The following is a 12,013-nucleotide window of genomic DNA, read 5'->3' on the forward strand; positions in this document are numbered from 1 at the left end:
CAATGTTTCCAAAGTAGTTATGATTTTCACTCAAATTAGAAGATGAAATTCCCATTTCTCCAAATCTTCATCAACTCTTGACACTTGCCAAGTGTATTTTTGCCAACAGACTTTTGTGAGAAGGTATCTGTGTAGTTCTGGTTCATATCCCTGATTACTAATGAGGATGAACAATTTTTCTTATGTTTATTGATAATTTATGTTTTTTTTTTTTTACTGTAAAATCTGTATGGATTTCACACTTTCCAATTCACCTGAGCTTTTATGACTGAAAGGACCTTTTATTTTCCAGATATTCAACCACTTCTGTGCCAGTTATCAATTTATTGCCTCAGTGCTCCAAATTCAACTTTCAGTACCTGCTATGCTATTAATGGACTGACTTAAGTTTTATGCTTTACAGTGAGCATGATGTTAAGGTTTTCAATTGGCTTCTCTCACTGTAATGAGTGTGCATTGTTTTGCCTTTTCTTGCTCCTCCTATATGTCTGTTTAGTAGTGTGGGTATGTGAGAACTTTGAGTGATGTTCTGCCCCAGCCGTGCACCTTGAGAGCATAGAGTCCCTTGACAACTCTGCAACCCAGCCAAGGACAACTGACTACCTTCTCTAAGCAGGTAATTTGAACTGTAGCCCTTGGGCCATATTACATAACTTCTGACTCTCCCTAGGTGCCTACACACCAGCTGCGGGTCACTTATGCCCTGGTGGTTGCCCATGGCCCTTTCAATGCAGACATTGTGCTCTCCAAAGTTTGTACCCACACATCAACTCTACAAGATGCAACTCAATCAAGTCCCAAAGGTTTGTTTCCTGCTTGCTCAATGACTACAGATCAGCTCTGGCCCTGGAAACCCACAAAAATTCTCCACCATCCAGTGGGATTGAAACCACACCTTCTGTGAAGCTTGAATCCCAGACTTAGATAGGGCCCACTTTAAAATTTATCCTTCCCTTGATATTCTCCCTCAGTCCGTGGGTACTCTCCAGACTTCTTTTACATCTTATATTTACTCTTTTACCATAGTTTAATATTTCTTTATATTCCATCTTGGTCTAGAAATAGAAGTAAAATATATCCTTTAATAGCCATATTAAATATTTACATTAACTGGAATTATTAGGATTTATACTCTTATAGAAATTACTCTTTGGGCAGATGAAAGGGAAACTGCACATCACTTCTGTTGTTTCACTTAGTCAAAGGGCCATAACTGGCAGGGAAGAATGGGAAATTTGGTATCTGTCTGGGTAGCCAGGTGCCTAGGAGAAAAATGAGAATTTTGGAATTCTGCCAAAATGATGGTACATCAATAAAAGAATAATATATAGCTATAAGAATAATATGTTACCATAAAAATGAAGATATTCTTCATGTCTGAGAAGATCTCAAGGACAAAATGTATTTTCCAAAAACACCCACCAAAATAAATCCATCTTATATAAAATGTAACATTCTCTGATCAAGATACAATCTTTGACATTGGACTTAGCAATATTTTTTTGGATCTGCCTCCTCATGCAAGGGAAACAAAAGCCAAAATAAATATATGGGACTATATCAAACTAAAAAGATTCTGCACAGTGATGAAAACTATCAATAAAACAAAAAGGCGGATTTTCCTTTGTGGCTCAGTGGTTAATGAGCTTGACTAGGATCCAAGAGGATGCAGGTTCGATACCCAGCCTCGATCCGAGGGTTAAGGATCCAGTGTTGCCGTGAGCTGTGGCATAGGTCGAAGACACAGCCTGGATCCCGAGTTGCTGTGGCTGTGATGTAGGCTGGCGGCTACAGCTCTGATTGGACCCCTAGCCTGGGAACCTCCATATGCCGTGGGTGTGGTCCTTCAAAAAAAAAAAAAGTCAAAAAGGCAACCTACTGAATAGGTGAAGATATTTGCAAATGATATATACAATAAGGGGTTATTATCCAAAATATACAAAACTCATACAACTCAACATCAAAAATACAATCTAATTAAAAATGGGTGGAAGACCTAAATAAACATTTTTTTCCAAAGAAGATATACACATGGCCAACAGACACATGAGAAGATGCTCAATATCACTAATAATCATCAGGGAAATGCAAATCAAAGCCACAGTGAGATACGACCTCACACTCATTATCAGGACGGCTATCAAACAGACAAAAACTAAGTGTAGAGAACCCTTACATTGTTGATAGGATTGTAACTTGATGTAGCCACTGGGAAAAACAGTAAGGAATTTTCTCTAAAAATTAAAAATAGAACTGCCATGTTATCCAGGAATTTCACTTCTGGTTATTTACCTAAAGAAAACAAAAACACTAATTCAAAGATACATGTTCCACAATGTTCACTGCAGTGTTACTTACAAGCCAAGACATGGAAGCAACCTAAATATCCACCAATAGATGAATGGATATGAAGTTTTCATATATATATTCCATGGAATATTACCCAGCCATGAAAAATGAAATATTGTCATTCTGGACAACATGGTTGGATCTAGAGGGTATTATGCTAAGTGAAATTTTAGAAAAGACAAACACTGTATGCTCTCACTTATATGTGGAATCTAGAAAAACAAAATGAAAACCAACTCATATCTATGAGTTCTAATGATATATATCTAGAGAACAAATGGATGGTTGCCAGAGAGATGGAATAGGTGAAAGAAATTAAGAGATACAAATCTCCAGTTATAAAATAAGTAAGCCATGAGGACATAATATATGGCATAAGGAATATGGTCAACAATATTGTCATAACTTCATATGAGGATGGATGGTTCCTAGATTTACTGTGCTCATGTCATAATATATGCAAATGTCAAATCACTATGAGGTACACCTGAAACTAATATAACTAATATTTCATGTCAACTATACTTCAATAAGAAAAAAAATAAAGTGCTCCAGAAATTTTTTTTTAAAGACATAACTGCCTAAAGCAATAGAAAATGGCAGCAGTGAGATTATGTGACTCTCAAGGCTAGGTATGGGCACATGCTTATGGCATATTGTATTTTTCCAAATATGGCCAAAACATATCCCATCCTATAAGCTCTTCTTACAATATGACACTTTCATTGAGTTGTAACTGCCTCAACCAATGGAGTATGACAGTGATATTATATGATTTCTGAGGATATATCATAAAAATTACATGCACTTCTGCCTTCTTTGGGACACACTCTTGGAACCCAAGTCACCATGCTAAGTAGCTGCAAAGAGATATCACCGACAGGTATTGTGGCTGACCATCCTGTGGTCCAGGTGACAGCCAGAATCAACCGCCAGGCATGTGAACAAGTAAGTCTTTTGGTGATTCTAGCCTTTCGCTACCAAGTGACTCACACCCTAGCTTTCAAGCCACACATCTGAGGCTGCGTGGACTAGAGATGAGCTGTTGCTGACAAGCTCTGTCCAAATTTTTGTAGATGTTTGAGCTAAATAAACAATTACTGTATTTTAAGCTAAGTTTGGGGGCAGCTATTACACAGTAATAGAAACTTCGATGACTGCCAAAACAGGTAAGTGGAAAAGCAAAGCACATTTAAAAAGTAGAATATATAATTTATGTTTTGTTTTTTTTTTTGTCTTTTTTTCTTTTGTTGTTGTTGTTGCTATTTCTTGGGCCGCTCCCGCGGCATATGGAGGTTCCCAGGCTAGGGGTTGAATCGGAGCTGTAGCCACCGGCCTATGCCAGAGCCACAGCAACGCGGGACCCGAGCCGCGTCTGCAACCTACACCACAGCTCACGGCAACGCCGGATCGTCAACCCACTGAGCAAGGGCAGGGACCGAACCCGCAACCTCATGGTTCCTAGTCGGATTCGTTAACCACTGCGCCACGACGGGAACTCCTAATTTATGTATTTTTTAAAGGCAAATGGAAAAAGACTACATTTGAGGTATGTACATATGCATATTTTCATAACATATATAGTGTCATAAATATCTTTGGGAAATTTACAAAAATGGGCCATTTCCTGATGAATCTGTACCATAGCCTGCGGACTGTTCAGGGGATTTGAGTCATAGGCTATTGCAGGCCAAGATTGGGTTTCATTAACAGAACACTTCCCCTTAAAACTCAGTAGGCTTTCAAACTATTTGCTATTGTTTAATTACAATGCCAAAAATTTTGTGTAAATATATTTTTAAGCCTAATGATTCCTTTGGCTTACTCACCTGTTGCTCTTTTGAGTTTTCCAGTCCTTTAAGTTCCCAGGCAATTGTACTGTACATTAAATATCTCACTTTAGTAACTATTTCTTTCTTTTTTTTTTGTCTTTTTGCTATTTCTTTGGGCCACTCCCGCGGCATATGGAGGTTCCCAGGCTAGGGGTCGAATCAGAGCTGTAGCCACTGGCCTACGCCAGAGCCACAGCAAAGCGTGATCCAAGCTGCGTCTGCAACCTACACCACAGCTCACGGCAACGCCAGATCGTTAACCCACTGAGCAAGGGCAGGGATCGAACCTGCAACCTCATGGTTCCTAGTCGGATTCGTTAACCACTGCGCCACGACGGGAACTCCTAGTAACTATTTCATATTCTTTTCTTTTAAATCCCCAACTTCTTATCTCCCATACTTTCACCTAATTTTGCTTATCACTTAATGAAAGCACTGAAGGAATCAGAAGAACACTTCAAAAGACTTCTACCTCATTTACTCATGTCCCAGCATCTGCACCCCATATTCTGCCATTTATTGCCAGGAATAAACTTCCCATGGTATTAACTGCAAAGCTCAGCCTTCCATCTACTAGTCTTATCCCCTCTCACCTATATAAGGCCATTGCTCCAATAATTCTCACTTCTTTGTTCTGAATTATCTATCTCCCTTACTGGATTATTCCAATCAGCAAAAAAACTGCAGTTACTTCTCCCACCCTGAAAATAAATTTAAAAACTCTCCTATTCTTAACTGCTACTCTAATTAATGACATATTTCTTTTGTTTTGTTTTGCAACCAAACACCTGCAAGTAGCTGTCTCTATATTCACTGTCTCCAATTTCTATTCTCTTATCTGGCTTTTACTTCAGTCACTCCGCAAACAAACAAACACACCAAAGATACCCCTGCTCTTTTCAAGGTCAACAGTTAATATCAATATTACTAAGTCCAATATCCAATTCTTTTTTTTTCTTTTAAAAAATGTTTTTTATTAAAGTAAAATTGATTTACAATGTTGTGCCAATTTCTGCTGTACAGCAAAGTGACCCAGTCATACATGTACACACCCTTCCAATAGCCAATTCTCAAGCCTTGTACAATTATGTAATCTGCCAATGGTCTATGAAACCACTGATTATCCTTCCTTTGACTTTTGACTTCTGTAATGCCACATTGCCTCAGTTTTCCAACCATCTCAGTGGTCTTCCTTAGCATCTTTTGCTGGTCTCTCCATTTATCCATGAACTCTTAATGTTGGAACACACTGTGGATCAGTCTCTGCTATTGCTCTTTTCTCATTTACATGTAAGTCCTTAATGATTTTATCCTGCCTCCTTATTTTAAGGAAGTACAGGCAATAACCACCAAATTAATATAATCTCTAGAACAGTACAAGCTAGAACATCCAATAAAATGACTCCATACTGTCATTTTATGTCTAAAAGACATTTCCAACTCAACATGTTCAAAACTGAACTCCCAGTCTTCTCCTACACACCTGAAAGAACTGTAGCTTTCCCTATCATACCTGATGGGAACACATCTTTCTAGTTACTTGGGACCAAAACCTTTGAGTTAATGTTATCCTGGACTCTTCCTCTCACAACAGACATCTAGCCCCTAAACAAATCTTGCCTGGCCCATCCTATTTACCGTATATCTACAATCCAACCATTTCTCACCACTGTGACCCATTTGGTCTGAGCAACCATCAGATCACCTGTTTTTTTTTTTAAACACTACAGCAATGTGTCAGATCACGTTGTTTGCCAAAACTCTCCAAGGCCTGACCATTTCCCTCATAATAAAATCCAAAACGCTGACAATGACTTACAAAGGCTTCCAAGATATGGCCTTGTTATCTGACCTCCTCTAGCAATCATCCCCTTGCTGAGACCTCTGTAATAGCTTCCCTGAGATTGCTCAAATACCCTGGCATAGTCCCATTGTAAGGCCTTTTGCTCTAGCTTTTTCCCTTTGTCTGATATGCTCCTCCCTTAGATAACCACACCTCCAAATCTTGACTCAAATCTTTCCTTCTCCATGGTCTACATTCTGATCATTCTATTTCATAAAGCAACAAATATTGTCATATTCTTCTCAACTCCTTTTGAATGGCCCCCCCCAACATATACACACTCTCCAATTTATTATTATTCCATTTCCTCCTGCTAGAATTGCTTGAGGATGTATCCTAAACACCTATGACAGTGGCTGGAATAGAGTAAGTATTTAATAAATATAACTAACTTTAGAATGAAAGGCTTGGGTGGGGAAAGCATTTTAAAGTCATCTTTGGAAGGAGACTCACTGCCTTTACATGGATGGGGCAACAGTGTCATTTTTGTTCAGACTTCTATTTTAAAACACTCCAAGTGGCTTCAGTTAGGGGTAGAGGATCAGTTTGGCATTTTGAACCCCACAAATTTCAAAATTATGAATTTACCATCCACCTGGATCAAGCACCTGCAGGCAGTGACAACATCTCTTAACAAAGCAATATCATTTCCAATCTCTGCTAGCAGCCTCTGTAGCTAATTCTGCACTAAAATCATCTCTTCCACAGGACATTACTGAAAGCAGCAAGAAACATCCAACACACATATTCTGAATCACTCCTACCATTTCCTCTAACATTACAGCCTTAATTGGTACAATACCTTCCTTGTCAGAAGGCGTCTGCTCATTTCAGTTTTCTGGCCTGAAATGAGCAGATCCTCATTCTGCATCATCCTATGTCAGTGCCATATTCAAGACTTCTTTTACCACAGCACTCTTCTTCCAGGTACAAACTTTTAAATCCGTAATAATTTTTACTGTCAACAACAAAATGACAACAGCATCAACAAATAAGAAGTTTAATTTTACATAAAGAAGAACAGGAAGCAGGCACACCCAAGTTGCTATGGCTGTTTTATAAAATCAGTATATGTGTAGACAGATGCATTCTGTATTTCTGCTCCATCATCCTTAATATGCAGATAACATTCTTAGGTCTGTGGCCAGAGCCACAGATTAAATATGCACATTGTAGGCAGGGAAACAAAAAAGTGCAGAGAGGAAAAAAGGATTTCTTAAACGTCCTAGTCATACTACTGCTTCCACCCTGTTGACCTGCAAGGGAGGCTAAGAATTCAGTTACTAAAGAAGGGGACATGATTACTCGGTAGGAAAATAGCAGTCTCTGACACAGAGTCTCATCATTTTTCATTGCAAAATAGACTATACTGTCAGTCTTTATTTATAGTTTAATTCAAAAGCTGTGTACTTAAGTTTTTAAAAATTTCCTAGTAGGTTTATTTTGGCTATCCATTTTTTCCATTTCTAAGTAATGTTCCTGAATTGTGCTCAGAAATGGTAGAAAATATGAGCTTTTGGACTTTGTTACAATTTTCTTCACACCTCTTCAAAAATCCACTGACTAAATCTATAGGGTTTTTAAAAACACTATAAATTTCCTCTTATAGGATATAGGATGAGATATGAATGAAAGCTTTCTCATATTAATTACAACATACAGTGTCCCCACCACTCAAATAATCAGGGCTAAGTGTTAATGAAAATATTTCTCAGTATTCAGGAGTTCCCGTTGTGGCTCAGTGGTAACAAACCCAACTAGTATCCATGAGGACTCCAATATCTGGCCTCACTCAGTGGGTTAAGGATCTGGTGTTGCCATGAACTGTGGTGTTGGTTGCAGACACAGCTTGGATCTGGCATTGCTGTGGCTGTGGTGTAGGCTGGCAGCCAAAGCTCCAATTCCCCCCCTAGCCTGGGAACTTCCATATGCCACAGGGTGCAGCCCTGAAAAGACAGGAGAAAAAAAAAAGATTTCTCACTATTCATTATAATAATAAAAGTTCTCATCTCATGCAAATTCTCTAAAATAACACAAGTAATAATGATTGCTAATGTTTGTAATATGCCATGTTGAAGGCACTGTTCTAAGAACTTTACAGGTAAGAACTTACATAATACTCCCAAGAATCTTATAAGGAAGGAATTATTCTTAGGTCTGCCTGACAACTGATTAAACCAAAGCAGAGGTTAACTATCATGATAAACGTCACAAAGGAAAGCAACTGCAAGAGTCAAGATAATTTTGAAAAAGACATATGCTATGGCTAAAAATCTCCTTATATTTACATTAAAAGAATTATTCTTTTATAATCTGCTAAAGTTTAATAGATTTCCAGTAATGATAGGTTTTCCTACATGGATTACATTATCATTAGCTTTCCCCCATACAAATTCACTGATACTATATGAAGCAAGTATGTTTCGACATTCACATTTTAAGCATTCTTTGATGATTACGGGTTAAAGTCCAGAGAAGACTCTCTGTATTAATCACAAAGAATCAGAGAATTCATATATAAACTTGTGAGCCACGATTGAAGTCTATCCCACATTCCTTATATTCAAAGGATTTCTCACTGATATGAATTCTTTGATGTTGAGTTAGTTGTGAACCACGAGTAAAGGCCTTCCCACATTCCTTACATTGATATGGTTTCTCACCAGTATGAACTCTCTGATGTCGAGAAAGATGTGAACTCTGAGTAAAGGCTTTTCTACACTCTTTGCATTCATAGGGTTTCTCACCAGTGTGGATTCTCTGATGTAGAGTAAGTTGAGAACCGTGACTAAAGGCTTTCCCACATTCCTTGCATTCATAGGGTTTTTCTCCAGTGTGAATTCGCTGATGTTGAGTAAGTTGTGAACCACGAATAAAGGCCTTCCCACACTCCTTACACTGATATGGTTTCTCACCTGTATGAATTCTCTGATGCTGTATAAGTAGTAACCCACGAGCAAAGGCCTTCCCACATTCATTACATACATAGGGTTTCTCACCAGTATGAAGTCTCTGATGTTGAGAAAGATGTGAACTCTGTGTAAAGGCCATTCGACATTCTTTACATTTATAGGGTTTCTCACCAGTGTGAATTCTCTCATGTTGAGTAAGCTGTGAGCCACGAATAAAAGACTTCCCACATTCCTTACACTCATAGGGTTTCTCACCAGTGTGAATTCTCTCATGTTGAGTAAGTTCTGAGCCACGACTAAATGTCTTTCCACATTCTTTACATTCATAGGGTTTTTCGCCAGTATGAATCCGTTGATGTCGAGTAAGGAGGGAGCCACGATTAAAGGCCTTTCCACATTCCTTACACTGATAGGGTTTCTCACCAGTATGAATTCTCTGATGCTGAGAAAGTTGTGAGCCATGACTAAAGGTTCTCCCACATTCCTTACATTCGTAGGGCTTCTCATTGGTATGAATTCTCTGGTGTTGAGTAAGCTGTGAGCCACGGATAAAAGCCTTCCCACATTCTTCACATTTATAGGGTTTTTCACCAGTATGAATCCTCTGATGCTGCATAAGTAATGAGCCACGAATAAAGGCCTTTCCACATTCCTGACATTCATATGGCTTTTCCCCATTATGAATCTTTTGATGTTGAGAAAGCTGTGAGCCACAAATAAAAGCTTTGCCACACTCCTTACACTCATAGGGTTTTTCACCAGTATGAATTCTCTTATGAAGAATAAGTTGGGAGAGCTGCGTAAAGACCTTTCTACATTCTTTACATTCGTAGAGTTTCTCACCAGTATGAAGTCTCTGGTGCAGAGTAAGTTGTGAGTTCTGAGTAAAGGCCTTCCCACATTCTTTACATTTATAAGGTTTCTCCCCAGTATGAACTTTTTGATGTCGGCTGAGTTGTGAGCTACGAATAAAGTCTCTCCCACATTCTTCACATTTATATGGTTTTTCACCAGTATGAGTCCTATGATGTAAAATAAGCTGAGAGCTCTGAGTAAAGGCCTTCCCACATTCTTTGCAGGAATAGGGTTTCTCACCAGTATGAAGTCTCTGATGAAGACTGAGTTGTGAGTCACGACTAAAGGCCTTCCCACACTGCATACATTCATAGGGTTTTTCACCAGTATGAATACTCTGATGTTGAGTTAGATGTGCGGCTCGTCTAAAGGCCTTCCCACATTCCTTACACTTATAGGGTTTCTCAGTAGAATGACACATAGCATGTTGAGATAAATAAGTATGCTGGTTGAAAATAGACATTTTTTCATATATGGTTATTCCTTGCCTGAAACATTCCTCCTGATTTTCTTGTGGCTTTTCCAATGTGCGTTTGACTTCCAAATAATCTCTGGAACTGGATTCCTCAAGATTACAGTTGTCAAGCCTGGCACTCATTTCCCATTGAGATAATTCTGTTTCAGAAGTGTCCTTTTTTGGAGATAAGTCCTTGTTTGTACCCCTTGAAGGTAAGTCTGAAAGATGAGAGAACACCAAAAATTTCTGTTGTCATTTCAAAAGAACTGCCATAGTAGAAAGGATTATATATGAAAAGAATACATGGAAATAACATTCAGAGGAAATAACTGGCTTCCATCAGTATTTTTCAAATATTGTGTACTAGGTGTATAGTAATACCTACTTACTGTCCACATCACAACCTGATACATAAATAGTTTCATGAAACAATACCTATCCTGTTTTCTATTCTTTTTGACACTACACTATTTGTCTTTTCCTCTCCACTTCACCTTCTCTCTCATACACTAGTCAAACCCCACTAACTGATTTCATGCTACAGTAAAGTGTTGCTACCCAGAGTTTGAAAAAACATTAGCTTAGAATGATTTTATATATTAATATGTAAAAAGGGCACATGAGAGATCAGAGAAGAGTGAAAACTCTACTAAAAAGATAAGGGAAGAGATTAAGAAAACTTTTTAGGTCCATGGTTCTCAAATTTTGGTGGGGATCAAACTCATTTGGGGACCTTGTTAAAATTAAAGATACTCGGGTACTACATCAGACTAAATGAATCTGAATCTACTCAATCAGAAAAAAGAGCATGAAAATCTCTAGTTTTAATACTTCCCACCAAATGACTGATTCAGATCATGATTTGCTATCTCTGACTAAAACAACAGCTTCCATATTAAACTTCTAAAATAAAATCCAAAGACCTTCCATGAATTTGAGAAACCTCTACAAAGTTCCTACCTATATATTTGATTTCTCCATGAGTCTTCTCAGATTTGCTCACTATCTGCCAAACATAGCAGATTTCTTTTAGCTCTGAAAAATCACAAAGCCAGGAGTTCCCATCATGACACAGCAGAAACAAATACGACTAGGAACCATGAGGTTGCGGGTTCGATCCCTGGCCTTGCTCAGTGGGTTAAGGATCCAGCGTTGCCATGAGCTGTGGTGTAGGTCATAGATGTGGCTTGGATCCCGCATTGCATAGGCCAGCAGCTGTAGGTCCAATTCAACCCCTAGCCTGGGAACCTCCATGTGCCACTGGTGCAGCCCTAAAAAGACAAAAAAGAAAAATCACATGGCCAATTTCAACTTTTAACTACCTAGAGCCTGTTCCATGTCTCTGGACTGCTCACAATGAAATACTCTATATCAACCAACTCTCATACCAGTTTCTGAATCCTAAACATCTATTTCTGGTAAGAGGAGACTAGGTAATTTAAATCAACCTTCCTGATGATGAGAGCAATTTAACATATTGGACAAAATATAAAAGGCACCTGACTGAAGGTATTGGATAATTCATATAGGAATATAGTTTTCATGTAAGAAAAATACAAAAACTCAGAAATGAGTCCAACATCTGGGGCTACTTTTCCATTTGGGGAGGTCTTATAATTCTAGAAAAGGCAACTGTGATGTGGAGAAACTAAGTAATGTTTTGGACCATTTCATGGGGCTTGGGTGACAATAACTGGCGAACAGGGCCCACAGTTAGGTCTCCATACTTTGGGTTGGGAGACCTGAGGGTTACAACAAGAAATAA

The 12,013-nt window shown here is 38.5% G+C and overlaps 1 protein-coding gene across 1 annotated transcript in view; it reads right to left on the bottom strand.

Moving 5' to 3' along the window:
* The window catches only part of LOC102164547 (zinc finger protein 420), a 50,963-nt gene continuing 39,152 nt past the window's right edge, over nt 203-12,013 (bottom strand). Inside the window, 2 exon segments of the mRNA XM_013998421.2 lie at nt 203-8,693; nt 8,695-10,466. Coding sequence (XP_013853875.1) covers nt 8,628-8,693; nt 8,695-10,466 — 1,838 coding nt within the window. The 3' untranslated portion in view covers nt 203-8,627.

Source organism: Sus scrofa, chromosome 6 (genome assembly GCF_000003025.6).
Source record: "Sus scrofa isolate TJ Tabasco breed Duroc chromosome 6, Sscrofa11.1, whole genome shotgun sequence".
Taxonomy (NCBI): Eukaryota; Metazoa; Chordata; class Mammalia; order Artiodactyla; family Suidae; genus Sus; species Sus scrofa.